The sequence below is a fragment of the Lissotriton vulgaris genome, chromosome 8 (genome assembly GCF_964263255.1).
Source record: "Lissotriton vulgaris chromosome 8, aLisVul1.2, whole genome shotgun sequence".
NCBI lineage: Eukaryota > Metazoa > Chordata > Amphibia > Caudata > Salamandridae > Lissotriton > Lissotriton vulgaris.
In genome coordinates this window covers 31,777,955-31,797,859 of record NC_141696.1, presented here as the reverse complement: position 1 = coordinate 31,797,859, position 19,905 = coordinate 31,777,955, and the positions used below count along the sequence as shown (strand labels likewise).

General features: G+C 45.6%; 1 protein-coding gene across 1 annotated transcript in view; it reads right to left on the bottom strand.

Annotated features, from left to right (window-relative positions):
- Positions 1-841: 841 nt before the first annotated feature.
- The window catches only part of LOC147693311 (extracellular calcium-sensing receptor-like), a 44,981-nt gene continuing 25,917 nt past the window's right edge, over positions 842-19,905 (bottom strand). The window contains exons 4-5 of the mRNA XM_086935922.1: positions 16,382-16,505; positions 842-1,782 (exon numbers count right to left, since the gene is read on the bottom strand). Coding sequence (XP_086792048.1) covers positions 842-1,782; positions 16,382-16,505 — 1,065 coding nt within the window. The remainder of the gene's footprint in view (positions 1,783-16,381; positions 16,506-19,905) is intronic.

The following is a 19,905-nucleotide window of genomic DNA, read 5'->3' as shown; positions in this document are numbered from 1 at the left end:
TGATTATGTAAATGATGCAAAGCAGAGAGCAGAGAGCTCCGCCCGCCACAATACTATAGATACAGGATGTGCCCGCCACTGTGGCAGGCACATCCTAATGGTGCGTGCAGGATCCCCCCCCTTAGGGCGGGCAGTCCCGATTTCCAAAAGGTTTGCCCGCCCGCCATCCTAATGGGGCCCTAAATGTATAGAGGAACCATGAAAGTTGATGTGTATTTTTGGTTTGGAGACTGCAAACTGAACTAAGACAGTGTTTGAGACATTATTACCCTGTCCTTCCCCCGCTTCATCTCTCTCTTTCTTTTTTCTTACAAATGCAAACACACATAAACACACTCACATCATCTTTCTGTACCCCATTTTGTATTTCTGTCTCACATTATCTAATATTATCTTGTATTATCCATTACAAACTTTCTCACTGTAATACTATATTCAATCTCTTAGTCACTGCCCCAGTTTCACATTTTCTTCAATGTATCTTACTCTGCATCTTTGCCACTCTCTTTCTCTTCCTTATCTCTAATACACTGTCTCTCATACTTGCTTGCACTTGCCCCCTCCCACTTTCCCTCTCTAGCCCTGCCTCTTTCTTACTCATCTCTTTATTGTAATATTTTCCTCTCCAATATAAATTAATTTACTATTAGAGGGAGATGAACCAAAGAAGCAGAAGCATTCTCTATTTTGCAGCTGCCATTTCAGCTGTGTGTTTGCTAATTATAGTCTTTCTCAGTTGTTTCTTAGTCCAAGGAGGGATGATTTCAAAACAAATTTACATATTTTAATTTTTCTATAACGTCCACTCAATATCCCATAATACTCCAAAGTTGATTAAACATTAGCTCAGGACATCATAACCTTTTTTACATTTATTAGGAAAGTGGTGTTTCCCTACAAGATGCTCCCTTGTGTTCCTGTCAGGCCTCATGACAATAATATAACATTTTGGAAAGAATATGCATCCAAGCAGTCCAAGGCTGGAGGAATTTATGGCAAACACCTCCACGGCCACCATGTACTTCCCCCGTGTGCTCAGGTACGCCGGGATGAAGGAGATCCACACACTAACAAACACCAGCATACTGAAGGTGATCAGCTTGGCCTCGTTGAAGCTTCCAGGGAGATTCCTTGAGAGAAAGGCCACTACAAAGCTGACTGTGGCCAGGAGTCCCATGTATCCCAGCATGCAGTAGAAGAAGATGGTGTCTCCTTCATTGCATGCAAATATTATCTTTTCTTTACTAGATGCCATGTTCCTTTCTGGAAATGGAGGTGACTTTACCATCCACGTAACACATATTAAGATTTGCACCAATGAGCAGAAGGAAACTATACAAATTGGCATCTTTGACCCCAGCCACTTCCTGGCAGAGCTGCTAGGATGTGTAGCCTTGAAGGCAAGAACAACAAGAACAGTTTTAGCCAGAACAGAGGAAACACTAATGGAAAAGATTACTGCAAAGACAGTCTGGCGCAGCATGCAGGTGAGTTTTCTGGGACGGTCAATAAATATGAAGGAGCACATAAAACAGCACATGAGGGCAACGAGCAGCAGGTAACTGAGCCCACGATTGTTGGCTTTGACGATGGGAGTGTCTCTGTACTTGATGAAGAAGAACAGGATCAATGCAGTGAGTAGGGATAGGAATGCTGCAGAAAGCGTGAGCATTAGACCCAGTGGTTCATCGAATGCTAGGAACTCAATCAGTTTTTGGATGCATTGGTCACGTCTCTCATTCGGCCACTGGTTTTCAAGACATTTTGAGCATTTCACTGTATCTGAAACAAAAACGTGCATGTACATGTTTTGAATATATCATCAGTGAATTGATTACACCACAAAAACATCAGTGGCAAGGTGTATACATTGTGTTTTATTTCCAGAATATTAAACTGATTGTCATTAATCCTTTACACTAGATAGTATATAGAGAGTAAATACTTTTTTCTAATTGTTGCTGTTTACCAAATGTTATTTCAACTAAGATGGAGATATTAAATCAGTAAAAAGATTTCAAGAAAATGTCTATTACTCTCTAATGTTACTTAGAATTAAAACATGTATTATATTTTGCCAAACTAGTATTTAACTTTGCATATCTCTCTAAAAAAAACACACAGCTGCAGTATAGAGTGCCGTTTCTGGAAACATAATATAAATACATGTAGTAGACATTTAATACCATACACCTGAAACTTAAATAACAAAATATCATGTATGTTTATAGTAACAACCACCATCCAGAAGCAGCACAGACACACTCAATACTTTTAAACCCTCATAGTGCCAATTCTAGATGAAGGTGTACATATAAATCAATGGATGCTTGGTATTTGACCTGTCAGCCTTTGGGTGCTCTTCCCCCAAACCTTTTGCCTTCATCCGTCCTACTTTTAATGATTTCACTTTTATTGACCTTAGGAATCTGTGCACTTTACCACTGCTAACTAGTGCTAAAGCGCTTGCGCTCTCTACTTTAAACATGATTGAATTGGCCTACAACCAACTGGCATATTTAATGTACTTCTTAGCCCCTCCTATAGTGGTACTAAATGTACTAAATGTACCCAGGGCCTGTGAATTAAATGTTACTAGTGGGTCTCTAACACATATTGTGGCATGCGCTTACGTAGCCCTTCAACATGTGTCAGGCCTGCCGCGGCAGCCTCTGTGTGAAATTTTAAGCTGTAATTTCAACCTAGGAAAGTAAACCTTTTCCTAGGCTCAAATCTTCCTTTTTAATGCACATATCCCATCCTTAATGTAGGCCTGAACAGCCCAGAGGGCAGACTGCAGTGTATTTAGGAAGTTTGACTTATAAAACTGCAAGGCCTAGCTCACCCATCGGATAGCATTGGGTCACCTTATTACATTTAATAAGTGATAACTTTCAATTGGGAGCAGGGTGATAGGTCAAGTTTAATGTCTAAAGAATTGCAATGTAAAACCCCCTTAAATGGTGAAACAGATTTTGTGTCATAATTCTTAAAATGGCACTTTTAGAAAGTTGGCATTTTCTTGTTCTAGTCATGTTAGTGCCTGCACCCTGCTCCTGAGTTACAAGACCAGGTGTAGCTGCCAATTGATCTTTGTGTATTGCCTCCTGGCAGTGAGAAAAAAGTAGCTTTGTGTTGGTAGGATGGGCCACGCTGGCTTATCAGAGTGGCCAATCCTGCCAATGAGGTGGTAGAGCTGTCACTTGCCACACTTGCACATCACAAAGCCTCTGCCTGAGTACTGTCACAGAGCCATAGAAGCTGGGCCTCCCTTGGAATTTCAGTATGTCCACAGAATTAGGCCCCACTGCAGCCTTTCCATATTAAGTTCTGAAAGATTAGCGCAATTCTAAGAAAGAGCCAGTTGAGGGCTATACATGGTCAAAGAAAAGAATAATGTCAGAAATGATCGGAGAGGTAGCTTGGTTGTGGACAGTTAATGTATTGTCACACTATGTTCTTTAAAGAGGTAAGACATCAACATTTTCTTACATTGGACTAGCATTGTGATGAATTCTGGGATGTTGTTCCAGATCATGGGTCTGCAACCTTGGTTTTTATTTTTTTTTACACTTCTTTGTCTGCAGTCTCATTGTCTCCTGGCTTTGGGAGTGCTGAAATCACCAGAGATGGTGAGCTTATCTGCAGTTTACATAAATATTCTGACCCAGGTGAGGGGTAAAATTTCCTGAGCAGAATAAACTCTATTTGCATGGACATATCATCAAAACTGAAACAGGGAAGTGACACCTAGCCTCACTCTTCAAAAGGCAGGACATCATTTTTACGTTCTTTTAATAATGGCCTCAGTTACATCAAGAATGCATTTGTCAGAGAGAGGATTTAAAAGCAAAGATTACCTTCCTGCTCCTCACCTGATCACTTGATTGCATCCACCTTAAGACATCATCCTTTGCTCCTTGTTATATAAATTCATCTATGCCAAAGCTAATAAAATGTGTTGTCCCTATTCTAACTATTCTACCTTATTCAGACCTCACAGTCGGAAGAGAAATCTAGGATTCCTTCCGGCATCTTGAGAAAGCGGTGACCTTGGCTTTTAGCACCCTGTAGCCTTACTAATGCCTCTTTCTCAGTCATTAACACCCTTTCTCTATTTTGTTGAAGACACTATAACTATGGCTTACTCCATCCATGCACAAGCAGGGTGCCATTGCTCTGCTTCCCTAGGCCCATTCTTCTATTTTATTAAATGCAACTGGTTTAACACATTATATAAAGAAGAAAAGATACCTGTCTAACACAACGTAAGAGTACGGTGATAGTGGTTTAAAGACATGTGTACTTAGTGCTCCAAAATTATTGGCTCTGACACGTATATAGACTGAGCAAAACTTAAACCTTAGATTACTGTCTGTGTAAAGTCATCCTTAATGGAAGAGAAAACCTCACACACATTTTAGTGTCATGCTTCATCATAGGAATCCTTTCGGCAACCTGGTAAGACAATACCACCAAGGCGGACTCTACCTCGTCGCAGACTGACTAGCTAGGAGGGAGTTTTTACATAAATCTTACTGGAAAACACCATATGACAGGGGATCCGGCTAAATATTTAAAAATACCTCAGTGCGCCCGGTGGAAAATACCAATTTTTAGTGGAACACTAGGTATGGTTAAAAATCAAAATAGGTAGGGTAGTAGAGTACAATGACTCACACCGTACAATTTGCTGACATGGTTCTGCCCATCATTATTAGCCTACATGGTCTTTGGCATTCATCGGGCGTGTGGATCCCTATGGGTGAAATAGTGTGAAGTAAACTCTTGTTCAGAATAATTAGGTTGGTCAAGGAGGATTCCTAACTTATGTTCTACCACACTATCCTACCTATTAGTAATTAAGTTGAAACTTGCAACCCTAGATTATGGGGGATATCAGCATCATGTTCAGGGAGGAGGTGGGGTCCTTTATAGTCACACATTTCTCAAAAGGAATGCCCATCCATATTTCCTACTCCAGTCTCCGTGCTGGGCCGTAGTACCTGTGTCATTTGGCCTCCATATTGCCTGCAATTCCCTTTTGCAGAAAACCCACTTATGAGCTCCAAAATCCCCAAAAGACAAGATTGTGTGACCAGAGTGATCAGCCTTAATTATTCAACCCAGTCGCAGTGTGCACACACCACTTTGGCTAATATTATATGAAAATAAGGAATGGCCATCCTCTTTGGGCAATTTCTGACCTGCTAGAGTCTCAAAATCTAGAGGCGCCCTAATTGTAGGTGCTTATCTGTTTGCTCTGAAAAACTTCACATCACACTTGTTTTCGCTGCTGTCCTGATTTTTTGTTACATTTGGCTTTTTCCTTATGGATGGGTGTAGTAATCTGCTTCTTATGTAAAGCATCTCCATGGCCCTTGTTCTCTGCCTGATGCTTTAGCCATATGAGGTCATTTGGAATGTTATGGATGTTTGTACTTGAAGGTGGAGCTGTTGGAGGAGATGGGCTGAGCAGCCAGGAGGCTGCTCCTGGTGGGGCTTATATAAAGACTTACATTGGAGTTTACCAAGATGTAACTTGAAGAATAAACTACAACTACAAGAGCTTGTATTGCAGTCTACGGGTCTTTGCACAGTCTATTGTAACTGTACAGTGTTTGCCAACCAGGACTGGTGTCTCCACGGTATTGAAATGGAATTGCAAGAAGGCCCCAGTTTGTTGTTGTGCCTCTGCGTTCTGTAGCTGACCTGGATTGCCATCAGAGTTAATTTCATGAGTCAAGTACTGGTGATAAAGATGATTGTAATGTGAGGGTTGCCATGAGCATTGCTGCCTGAAGATTGTCACAGGTCTTTGTCATTTACACTAATTGAAAACTACATATTACCGAAAATGTTGCTTTGGAAAACTTAGAACTAGTGCAACATCGCCATCTTCTGGCTATGGAGCACAATTGCACTAAGAAAAGGAAACTAGTCCACTCGATGAGAAAGTAGGACTCAGAACTGGAACAGTAATGAAATATTGCTATAAGGAGTTAGAGTGTGGGTCAAAAGAAATAAACACAGAACTGTACTGTGTGAGATGATTGTTAAGAATTAAGTCACTCACTCATTTGTTGTGGTGCATGTGATGACGACTAAGTCACTTAGTGACACTGCATTGAATTTGGTGATATATGCCAATGTTATGTACATCTGCTTTTGATTTGCAATGTGTCATATTCTAAATTGATACTCGATGTGATTTTAATTTTACAGTATTATTATAGGGAGGTGGATTCCCCCTTCACAATTATTTGGGAGGTTACTGCAAGTGTGTGGTTTAAAGGGAGGTGGATTCACCCTTTACAACTATTTGGGAGGTTACTGCCAGTGTGTGGTTTAAAGGGAGGTGGATTCCCCCTTTACAAGAATTTAGGAGGTTACTGCGAGTGTGTGGTTTATAGGGAGGTGGATTTCCCCTTTATAATATTTGGGAGGTTACTGTGAATGTGTGGTTTATAGGGAGGTGGATTCTCCCTTTACACCTATGTGAGAGGTTACTGTGAGTGTGTGGTTTATAGGGAGGTGTATTCCCCCTTTAAAATTATTTGTGAGGTTACCGTGAATGTGTGGTTTATAGGGAGGTGAATTCCCCTTACAACTATCTGGGAGGTTACTGCGAGTGTGTGGTTTATAGGGAGGTGGATTCCCCTTTACAATTATTTGGGAGGTTACTGCGAGTGTGCGGTTGATAGGGAGGTGGATTTCCCCTTTACAATTATTTGGGAGGTCACTGCGAGTGTGCGGTTGATAGGGAGGTGGATTTCCCCTTTACAATTATTTGGGAGGTTACTGCGAGTGTGCGGTTGATAGGGAGGTGGATTTCCCCTTTACAATTATTTGGGAGGTCACTGCGAGTGTGTGGTTTATAGGGAGGAGGATTCCCCCTTGGGTTACTGCGAGTGTGTGGTCGATAGGGAGGTGGATTCCCCCTTGGAAGGTTACTGTGTGTGGTGGTTTATAGGGAGGTGGATTCCCTCTTGGGTTACTGTGTGTGGTGGTTTATAGGGAGGTGGATTCCCGCTTTACGAGGAGGTATGTGTGACGGCGCGCGGGGTGGCTTGCAGCAACAGCATGCACACCTACATAACACGAAGCTTGGATCAAAATATGCATTTATTGCTCACAGTTGAAACTGTACGTTTACTTCTGGAATGTTTATCTTCTCTTCCTATGTTTATATATGTGTATACTATTTCATTTTGTTAAATATTATAAAGCGGAAGATGTGTAGTAATCTGCTTCTTATGTAATGCATCTCCCTGCCCCTGGTTCTCTGCCTGATGCTCTAGGTATATGATGTCATTTGGAATGTTATGGATGTTTGTACTTGAAGGGGGAGCTGTAGGAGAAGATGGGCTGAGCAGCCAGGAGGCTGCTCCTGGTGGGGCTTATGTTAAGACTTACATTGGAGTTTACCAAGATGCAACTTGAAGAATAAACTACAACTACAAGGGCCGTCTACGAGACTTTATTGATTTCTACAATGGGATTGATGGAGTTTATAGCTTGGCCCTTCACTCAACTATAGAGAGGGCAGCTATACTGGAAACAGTAAGTATTAATGACAAAACACAACTTTGTGATGCAATAGAGAACTGCAACATGCAAGATATCTGGAGATTGACACAATCATTAGATTACATTACTCTGTTCCATGCTCCTGGAACATGCACAAACATTGTCTACTTCCAGACCTTCAGGACCCTCCCGCCAGAAGCTTCTCATTGTTCATTTAAAAGGAGGCTTATAAACTACTCACAAGCCTTACTGCATTGGACTCAGCTCTCCTGGGTCATCTATCAAATTCCTCATCCACCTTTACAATGAACATCGCCCTACCCAATTGTCCAAAAATCTGTTTTTACATTAACAGCCAAATACACTTTGTGTAGAATAAAGTGTCATCAATATGGGCAATTGAGGCAGAAGTAAGGTAATTCAGCTATTCTTGCCACTCATGTTTAACAAGGCATCATCTGCTCAAACCCTGTCAAGATCACAAAGTCATTTGCAGCTTTTCACTGGTCTGCACCATGTCTTTCTATCTGATACCACAGCCTCAGAAAAATCATTCTTGTTCCCCATTGGGATGCCCAAGCAAAGCTCCCAGCAATGGCAGAGACATCTCGGGAGATGGTATCATTGCTGATTAAATGTTTTCTATGATCAGAACCTCCTTTCAATAAATGACCAGGAGAGATCGACTTCAATAAACTAAGTGATCGACTTGCGAAGTGACTTCAGTAACGTAAGTACGCCGTGTTTGACACTCCTGCTGTAAGATGTCTTCAAAGAGCATCACTCTTTGGATCTCAACAGTGTGATATTGCTGATCGCCATGCCATGCATACATCCTCCGCAGTGTGCCAGCCATCAGACGATATAACTTATTATTATTGCTGTCTAGGGACCATTTAGGATCTTGGCAGAACTAATTCATAATTCACAAGTAGGCCAAGTCCCTGGACTCTCCCCAAGAAATCACCTCTGGACCCTCTTGCACCTTCTTGTGAAGGTGCAAGATGTATAGATGACGTCATCACATTCTCACTAATTGCAGACATTTTTGACCACGTCAAGTGGGGACATTTCTTCAGATCTTGAGAGACAACTAATCAGGGTTAGAATTTCAGATCCAAAGTCTAAAGGCTGAACGCGGCTCCAAGAGCCAAAATCGTTGGTGTTTGTTTTTTAACTAGAAATTACTTTGCAAGCTTAATGTCATGAGACAAGATTATCCCCATTTCTCTTCTTGCTTTCCCTCTTATCACCAACTGTAGCAATCTGCCGTACCTTGGTTTCTAAAGGGATACTTGTGTGCAGGGGAAAACAAGGCCCTGATGTATTAGACTAATATCCTTCTCAGGCTCTCCAACCCTAGTGGCTCACGACCCAGCTTCATGGCTCAATTGCAGACTTATTGGCTCTTACAGAGTTCAGAACTGACTAGGATTAAGTTGAGATTCTTCCCAGGTCTAGATTCACCACTAGGGCAGTGATGGGTAATTCCGAGTGCAAATAGTGGCAACAAAATACATTTTTGAAGCCCTCATTAACAGAGGTCTTCAACAAAGTTGATAGATGGTCTAGAATCCCTTTCATTTTTGGCTTTGCCCGCTGTGTATCAGGGGCTCACAATGATCTGTTATATAACTCCCTCGTTTCTCCTACGTCATGCATTGGAGCCCATTGCAAGTGTACCTTTCTTTTGTAACCTTATTTGTTATTGCTTCTAGGGATCAAGAATTTTAAACTTGGTGTAAATTCAAGAATTGCATAAACAAAATATATCCACCAATGCAAAACATGATATCACATTTTGGTGGTGGTTGTACAGCCAAAGCAAACCCATTAAGTAGAATGTCTGCTGAAACATGCATGCACCGCAAATATGTCTCCTGTAATGAGATACACTGTCAGTCTGCATAATTCCCCATCACAAAGGCCTGCTTTAATGTCCTGACCTTTTCTGCCTTTTCCTTTAAGCAGGACAGGATTTTTGTGTGAAATATGACAATGTTGCAGCAGGTTTCAGGCTCTAAATAGCTTAAAATTATGACCACATTATTTAGTGATTTTATTAAAAAACTACAGAAGGAAACTACGTGGAGCTAGCGCGGTGGGATGTTGGCAGATTAGCACAAGTCAAACAGCTGTTATTTTACAACAGAAATAATTAACAATTTTGATATGTTTGCTGTTGCACCCAACCGCCCACATTTGTTCTTCAAACTGCCTTTCAACATGAATGTATATAGGAATGTTCCTGTAATGCCAGTCATTCCCATTGGAGAACCTTGTGCTATAGTTCAGGGAAAAGTTACTTGTTTTACATGGATTGTTGGAGCCCTTCCACTCTCAACTGAATGACTATCAACTAAGCAGCTGTTTCATTTGAAATATTAGAACAAAAAACCTGCTTGCCTTCTATCCTTTAATGTGCACTCTCATGTATAAACATAATGTCCAGGTCGCTCCACCTACCGCACGGCCCCCGTGTGCCTGGTCTCCACCGCTGCTTCCTGCTTGTTGCCGCTGCTGCCTCCAGGGACTCCTCCCTCAGGCCTTCCCCCTCGTCGCCACCTTCGCTCTCCTTCCAGCCGTTTCCTGCCTTTCCCGGCCCCCGCCGCTGCTCCCCTGCGGCCCGCCCCCTTCCTCATCCCCGATCCTCATTCGACGCCCCGCCTCCCAGCTGCTCCTCCCTCCCAGTTTACCACATATAGCTGAAACCGCAGGGCAGTGAGCTGTGACCCTTCCAGGTTGCTCCACCTACTGCACGGCCCCCGTGTGCCTGGTCTCCACCGCTGCTTCCTGCTTGTTGCCGCCACTGCCTCCAGGGACTCCGCCCTCAGGCCTTCCCCCTCGTTGCCACCTCCGCTCTCCTTCCCGCCATTTCCTGCCTTTCCCGACCCCCGCCGCTGCTCCCCTGCGGCCCCGCCCCCTTCCTCATCCCCGATCCCCATTCGCCGCCCGCTCCCGCCTCCCAGCTGCTCCTCCCTCCTCCCGCCCCCCCTCTCTCCATTTATGGCAGAGTCCGCACGTGCGCGCAGCGTCCATGCGCAGCGGGCGCGCCGATTGTGCGCCGAAGGTGCGCCAAAGGCAAGCCCGTCTGGGCCTGGACCGCGTCCAGCGCCAGAACCCCTGGCCCCCGCCGATGCAAGACCACCCGTCGGACTTACAACCACGCCACCCTCAACGCACTCAACACTGGCCGGATCCCCGGCTGCCGCCAAGCCACCCCAGGACGCACCCACGGACCCTTCACCTGCCAATCCTGCAAGTTCTCCTGCATCCGGACCTGCACCGCACCCGCCGAGACGAGCACCGGCAGCAACCACCTGAAATGCATCCTGCTCAACACCCGCTCCGTCCACAGGCACGCCGTGGAACTCTGGAACCTCCTCGACACCACATCTCCAGAAGTCGCCTTCCTCACGGAAACCTGGATGAACTCCTCCTCAGCACCCGACATCGCCATCGCTATCCCGGACGGATATAAGATCACCCGGAGAGACCGCGTCAACCAGACTGGAGGAGGCATCGCCATCGTCCACAAGAAACCATCCGCATCACGACCAACTCCTACGACACCCTCACAGCCGCCGAACACCTGCACTTCCAGATACACACCGACCCCAAGACCACCCTCAGAGGCACCCTCATCTGCATATCCCCGGGACCACGCGCACAATTCAGCGAAGACATCGCCAACTTCATCAGCCCGCACGCCCTGCCCTCCGCTGACTACATCCTCCTCGGGACTTCAACTTCCACCTGGAGAACAACAATGACCGCAACACCACCACCCTGCTGGACAACCTCGGACTCAAGCAGTTGGTGACCACCCCCACCCACTACGCTGGCCACACGCTTGACCCCGTCTTCTCCCCCAGCAAGGACATCTCCTTTAGCCACGCCTCCGGACTCCACTGGACTGACCACAGTTGTGTCCACTTCAGCTTCAGCAAGACCACGCACCACCACCACCCGCAACAGGTCCCACGCAGAAGCTGGAACAAGATCACAGCCGACCAGCTCACCACATCCCTGAGCCAGAACCCTCCCGCCAGCTCAGCGAACCCCAACCAAGCTAACAACAACCTCACGAAGTGGATCAGCAACTGCGCAGATGACCTCGCTCCACTGAAAACCCCCCCCCGCCAGACCCGGCACCAAGAAAGCATCCTGGTTCACCGACGAACTCAAGAGCTCCAAGAAGAACTGCCGGGACCTCGAGAAAGCCTGGCGCAGAGACCCATGACCACCCTCAAGCTCGCCACCCGAAAACATCACCAGCTGATCCACACCACCAAGAAAACCGCATTCAAGGAACGACTAGACAACAACGCCCACAACAGCGAGGAACTCTTCAACATCGTCAAAGAGCTCTCCAACCCCAGCGCCGGAAACAATGACATCACTCCCACGCAAGACCTCTGCAACTCGCTTGCCGCGTTCTTCCACAGCAAGATCGCAGACATACACAACAGTTTCAGCACACAGCCGACGCACCCTATGACCGTACCAACACCCCCCACCACCACCCTCCGCGCCTGGACCCCGGTCAACACCGAAGACACCATCCGCACGATGAACACCATCCACTCCAGATCTCCAACCGACCCCTGCCCCCACCACGTCTTCAACAAGGCTGACTCCGTCATCGCACCCCATCTACGGGACAGCATAAATGCCTCCTTCGACACCGCCACCTTCCGAGAGAGCTGGAAGCACACCAAACTCAGCGACCTACTGAAGAAACCATCAGCGGACCCCACCGACCTCAAAAACTACCGCCCCATCTCGCTCCTTCCTTTTCCTGCCAAAGTCATCGAGAAGACCGTCAACAGACAGCTGGCCGCCTTCCTCGAGACAAATGGATCCCTCGACCACTCGCAGTCCGGCTTCCGGGCCAACCACAGTACCGAGACCGCCCTCATCACAGCCACCGATGACATCCAAGCCCTGCTCGACAACAGGGAAACAGCGGCCCTCATCCTCCTGGACCTCTCCGCGGCATTCGACACGGTCTGCCACTGCACCCTAGTGCAGCGCCTCAACAACATTAGAATCCAGTAGAAGGCACTGGAGTGGATCATCTCCTTCTCGCCGGAAGAACACAGAGAGTCCGCCTTCCCCGTTCAGATCCGAGGCCACTGAAGTCATCTGCGGCGTACCACAAGGATCATCACTCAGCCCCACGCTGTTCAACATCTACATGAGCCCCCTTGCGGCCATCGCACGCCAACACAACCTCAACATCATCTCCTACGCCGACGACACCCAGCTGATTCTCTCACTCACCAACGATCCCGCCACCGCCAGAACCAACCTACACGAAGGAATGAAAGACGTAGCCAAGTGGATGATGAACAGACGCCTGAAACTGAACTCAGACAAGACGGAAGTCCTCATCCTGGGATCCTCGCCCTCCGCCTGGGACCACTCCTGGTGGTCCCCTGCCCTGGGCAGCCCACCTAAACCTACAGACCACGCACGCAACCTGGGCTTCATCCTGGACTCCTCCCTCTCCATGACCAGACAAGTCAACGCCATCTCCTCGTCATGCTTCAACATCCTATGCATGCTACGTAAGATCTTCTGGTGGATCCCCACCGATACCAGGAAGACGGTCACCCAGGCCCTTGTCACCAGCCGACTGGACTACGGCAACTCCCTCTACGCCGGAACCACAGCCAAACTACACAAAAGACTCCAGCGCATTCAGAACGCCTCAGCACGCCTCATCCTGGACATTCCCCGACACTGCCACATCCCCTAACACCTGAGAAACCTGCACTGGCTCCCCGTCAGCAAGAGAATCACGTTCCGACTCCTCACCCACGCACACAAAGCTCTCCACAACCAAGGCCCAGGATACCTCAACGACCGCCTGACCTTCTAAACTCCCACCCGACAGCTACGATCGACCTGCCACGCCCTTGCCGCGGTCCCCCGCATCCGAAGAGCCACAACGGGAGGAAGATCCTTCTCCTACCTGGCTGCCAAGACGTGGAACTCCCTCCCCATCAACCTCCGCCTGACCCAAGACCACCTCTCCTTCAGGAAGCAACTCAAGACCTGGCTGTTCGAGCAGTAGTGGACCCCCTTCCCCTAAGCGCCTTGAGACCCTCCGGGTGAGTAGCGCGCTATACAAATGCTTTGATTGATTGATTGAATGTCTTTCATCAGTGCTGGCCTGTACAGGAAGCATTTTAATTCCTGATTAAGGTTTAGTTGTTTCTGCTCTTGTTATTTGTTGGTGCATTCAAGTTTTTATGTTTTTTATTTTTTTTATGTACAATATGGATTGGAAATGTTAACAGGATCACTGACTGCTACCGAAATCAAATTGACTGGGTGTGACATTTGTTTAACAATGAAGGGGGTATTCCAAAGAGCACCACAAAAAGTTTTGGATTCTACAAGGTCTTTTGGGGGTAAAAATGATGTGAAATAATTGGAAGTCATTTTTCACAGCCCTGTTATTACTGATGAAACTTACATTTCATTCTTCCTTTTATAATATGTTGTTTGCCATTTTTGTTTATCATCCATGTTGACTCTTTACCCTGTTGGGTTCTTGCTTCCTTTATAATGTTGTCTTTCATATTATTCATCAATTAATACATGTTAAACTATTGTAACTTATCTAGAAAGATATCTTTTTTGCAAATGTACCTCTATTATATGAAACAAAAACATACTAATGGATAGGCTTGCAATCTAATGTCTTTGTTCGCCCTAAATTGGCAGGGTATGCCCAGACATGGGTACCTTGCTCACTTTGCCACTGGATTCAAGATAGCCTGGCTTCAGGGAAGACCTGGCTTGGCAGTTCAAGTTGGACTGTTCCCATGAGGCACAGGGTCAAAACTGCTTTGCATATAGCTGTGTCTGAACTGGGGTGGCTAAGTGAGCTAAAGAACGATGATGGATTCAACCTAAATCTGTTACTGGGGGTGAGTGTCTTAAAAGTTTCAGCGCTCCGTTCATAATCTCCTTGTGTTTGCTTTGCAATCTAATGACGCCATGCATGTGCCAACGTGTTCTTGAGCTCCTGGTCTGTATTCCAGGAACAGAGAACTCCATTTGTGTAACTGAGTGTGAATGATCTATCTACTCATCCTAGGACATCCCCAGGACACATGGGATATAAGGAAACTGTAAGCCCTCAAACTCAGCTCCAACAAGGGGGTTGTTCAATTTGAGTAGATGAGCCAGCATGCACCATACTCTATTAGGATTAAAGAGCACAAGAGTTTGTATTGAAAATGAATACAAAACCTAATTTCCTCCTGGAGATAATCAAACACAAAAAAATCTAACATATTGAATAAGACCGTCTCCTGTCGGACATCAAGACTTTGCCTGAGGATCACAAACTCCCAATCTGCTTACCTTTAGGAAAAAAACTGCTACACAGATCTTATCTAAAAGAATCCATGTACTTCCTTTCACCCTGCTGCATTAGCCTATATCTTCCCCTTTGCTGTATTCCTTGTTTCCTGTTGTTCTCTGGTAACCAACGGGGCAACCCTTAAGCTGGCCCGCTCAAGCCAATTGATGTCTGGAGCCATCCATGAAAGAGGAAAAAGAGGATAGATAAAATAACAAAAAGAGTAGCAAACCCCCGATCCACAAAGAGGTGTGCCTTGGGTGGAGAATAGGTGTTCCCATGCACTCACCCATGGACTTACCTGCATTCCCAGAATTACCACTACTGTTTCCCAGGGAAAGCGTAACAAGGAGAAATATGTTAATTTTTCCTCTTTTTTCCTTTTTCTGAGTGCTCCATTCTGCAACACACATAGAAAGAGGAAAATGCATCAGGGGATTATTTTTGTGAAGGAAGGTGCTATTTCTGCACATAAACAATCCTGCTTACAGTGCAAGTAAATTGCACCATGGTGCAAGGGTGCCTTGATTGATGCTAGCAAAAACAACAGTTGATGGACAGAATGCAGAACAATGTCATACATTCACCCTAGTACAGAGATCTGGGCCTAAATCCATCGTTTTTTTGCACTCCACACCACCCCAGTTCAGACATGGCCATATACAAATCAGCCTTGACCCTGTGCCTCATGGGAACAGTCCAGCCCGAACTGCCAAGCCATGCCTTCCCTGGACCGTAAACAAGCATCCTAGGACCGGTTTCTGGCTATCAGCCGTCTTCAGCCAGGATAGCTTGACTCCAGTGGTGTGGAGAGCAAGGAACTCACGTCTGAACATACCAATGCGCTTGGCAGTTCGAATGTATGACATTGTTCTGCATTCTGTCCATCAACTGTTGTTTTTGCATTTGATTGACGCTAGGAAGCACATAGTGCACTAGTGCTTGTAAATTACAGGAGTGCGTAGTAAAATGTTAAGTGCGGTACATTCCTGCTCTTTCCCAGTCATGGTGGCTTGCTGCATGATTTTTTAAATAAATATGCTCCATTGATTCTATGCCTTCAACAAACTCTTATATTCTGTATGATATTAAAAATGAATGTTGCAATTATCCATTAGGGCAACGGAGAGGCGCACTTCATCATCCTGAGGGAGTACCCACTCACCAAATGTAGAGGTGTCTGCTGGCCCATTGAACATTTCTGATGTTGGCAAGAATTGCCATCATGATAGTTCCTGTCGATGCATTAAAGATTGATAGACAGCACCGTCAACTGGCAAGCTTTAAATGTTTTTCACATTTTCAAAAATCTCCCCCAGTTTCCAGTCCAAAGCAAAAATAATATATATTAAAAAGACCCTCACTTCCCTTCACCACTTCCCACCACTAAACGCTATAGTTTCCCTTACTTCCCTCATTTGATCCTGTTATTCATCAAATTAAGCATTTAACAGGAGTCATACATCCCACCTGTGTCATTGCTGATCTCTCCTTGGGAGCAGGGGACACAGTCGAAGCAGCACAGTGGTTCCCCCTCTCTGGCCGCCTTCCTGTACCCTGGCGAGCAGCTCTCACTGCAGATGGAGCGCGGGACCTGGGGAGGGTCAGAGAGAAATTGAAAAGAAAATAACAAGAGCATGGAACCTTCAGAGAGTACACCAGAAGCATCAATGGACAGGATCATGGACAGAGGTGTCCTACAGGAGGAGTAGGAAGAAGAAAGAGAATGTATTGAAAGGACCAGAGAGAGCATTAGAAGTGTGCATTGGTTTAGAGATGTGAAGGAAGGACCGCTCACAGAAAGGGGGATAAGCAAGGAAGAAATGTAAATGCAGAGAAAGATAGAAACTTTAGACTTGAAGAAGGCACACAGTTCATTGACTGAAATTATCAAAAACAGATAGAGCATTGTGCAGTCAGAGGTGCAACAGAAAGTGTCTTGAAGAGAGATTGGGTCCAGCAAGAGGAATGGATTAATAATCACAGAGCAAGCAGGCATGAGAATCCAAAACTGAACTTTTAGAAATGATTACAGTCTGATTTGGAACCTCCAGGGAGGTTATATTTCAAGAACCACTAATAGGAATACATTGAGCTCAAAGATGTCCTGGTATTTTGTACTGTACCTAAACCCAAACAAACCCAGGCTTCGCTATTCAGAAGAAACTTGGGGGCATATTATCAAGGACAGGCGATACATTATTGCCGCTTTTATCAGCAGTAAACTGCCGATAAAGCGGCAATAATGGCCTTGATAATATGCTCTATGAATTCCAATCGAAGCCCATGTTAGATGTGAACACATCCACTAATCCAGTAAAGTCCCAAACCATTTCACCCTAAACAATAATCACAAACTGGGTGCACTGTAAAAATTACCAACATAGTGCAATAGCCATCCCTGCACACTAAAAACAAATTCAAAACTGGTGCAATACCCATTCCTTCATGGTAAAAACTAATTTGGAACAATTACCATCTCAGTACCCTAAAAACGAATCACTAACGCGGAGCAACCACCGTCTCAGTGCCCTAAAAACTGATCGCTAATGCGGTAATACACCTATCCATGTGTATTAAAAACAAATGATTAACCCAGGGCAAACCCAAACCTGCACACTAAAAACAGATGACTGATCTGCTGCAATAAACATCTTGCAGCATTAAAACTAATTATAAAACCATTGCCACGCCCATTCTCATGCCATAAAAACCAATAACCCATCTCTGTGTCCTGAAAATTAATTTATAAACCAATGCAACACCCATCCTTGAGCCCTAAAAACTAAATACTAACCTGGTGCAATACCTTTGCCTGGTCCCTAAAAACAAATCAATAACGCAGTGAAACACCCATTTCTGTCCCCTAAAACTGCTGAATCTGTAAACCGGTGCAACACCCATCCCTGCACAATAAAACTGAATTAACATATTTACATTTTTTTAATTAAATATTATGGGGCAGATTTATCAAGTAGTGGCATTGCATTGCGCCAATTGGCATATTTAATCCACTTATAGGCCCCTAGTAAAATACACTACATGTGCACAGGGGGCCTGTAAATTAAATGCTACTAGTGAAGTAGTGTGGCTCACTGGTTAGAGGCGGCAGACCCGAGAGCAGAGGACGGCCCGGGACCAGGGTTCGATTCCCGGCGCGGCAGGTTTCTGGACCAGGGTCAGCGGACTCGATAATTCTCTCGCCTCGGTGCCCACTCTGATCAGCGATCACACTCGGCAACTCTGGGCATTAGCTTGCCTCATCTTCACTAACGGCCCCACCAGACCGCCGGGGATGCCTGGTCTCACCCTGGAGATACCCATTAAGGGACCATCTCTCAGGGAAGCCAGGAAGGGTTTCGCAGCGGTCGAAGCGCCTTGGGACCCTACGGGTAAGTAGTGCGCTATATAAATGCCTATACATTTACATTTACATTTACCTGCATCCCTTATTGTGCCACCCACTTAAGTAGTCCTTTAATCGTGACTGAGGCCTGCTGTTGCAGAGCCTGTGTGTCCAGTTTACACTGCCATTTCGACCTGGTAAAGTAGACCTCTTGCCAGGTCCAAATCTTTCCTTTAATACATATAAGTCACCCCTAAGATAGTTAATGGCCAACCCAGAGGGTAGGGTGCAACGCATTTAAAAGGCGGGACATGTATTTTTAAGTTTTACATGTCCTGGTAGTGAAAACCTCTCACATTTATTTTTCACTACAACACAGCTTATCTCTCCCACAGGATAGCATTGGAATTACCTTATTCCATTTTACAAGTATAATTCCCAATTGTGAAGAGATAGAGTTTTCAAGTTTGGGGTCTCTGGAATCACAATTTAAAATCCAAACATGGTGAAGTCAGATTTTAAGTTTCAATTCTGTAAATATCACATTTAGAAAGTTGCCATTTTCCTACTTTAACCAGTTGTGGTGCCTGCTGCTTGTCTGATACATGTCTGTGAAGGGTGACAGTTAGGCTTTGTGTATTACCCCTAGACATCCATTTACAATTGGATCTTAGGTGTGACTTGATCGTCCATCCTGGGAGGATGGGAGGGAGGAGGATAGACTCAGCCTCACTTACACCTGAATAGTATGTGTCCTGTTCCCACACTAAGAGCTGCATACCCCCCTGTAGCGAGGAGCCAGGGCAGGAAGGGAGGACTTCTATGCACTTCAAAGGCATGTCTATAAAATATCCCCAACTTCAGTGACACAACTGGGTATAATTACTGGACCTCTGACACCACCCCTTCAGCACACGTCTGGACCTGTGAAGACTCTGACAGGAAGTAGGGTTGTTGTGTGATGCTGATAGACTGCCACTCTAATGGACTGCTGCTTTGCTGGCCCTAGTGCCATTCAGTACTGCTGTGCTCCCTGCGGTTCCCCTGCTTGGATAAGAATGACTGGACCTGCATCACTTGAACCAAGAGTGACTCCAAGAGCTAACTGGCTGGCCTCAAGATCTGAAGTCTCAGGGTTACAAAAGACTTCCAACCTACCTGCTTCTGCACCTGGACTCTGCCATCTGTGATCCTTCCCTGCCAAGTGGTAGCACCCCATTCCTGAACCCTGGGAAGTGACGCCCAAGGAGCTTGCTTCAGCAAAAGCAAGCATTATCTGCTGAACCAGCACATCAGGACTGTTGCATGGATCGGAACTGGTACGTTGCTCCTGTGGCAGAACCGGTGCATCTCAGATGTTGGATGACCGGAACTGGTGAATCTCCTTTACTGCATGTATCGCCCCTGATGCATTGCTTCAGAACCACTACTGCACAAGGTCTCTGCATCTCCATCGACAGCTTCCTCGACAATGATGCCAAATCGCTGCATTACAGCTCTGCACTCATTGGAGCAGATGCATTGTCATTACTGTCCAGATCAGGACCAGGACATCACTCTTTAAGCATGGATCATGACTGGCTCATAGCTTCGGTTGCACTCCGCATCTTCAATGTTGACACGGCTAGGAACAAGATACTTTTGTTTA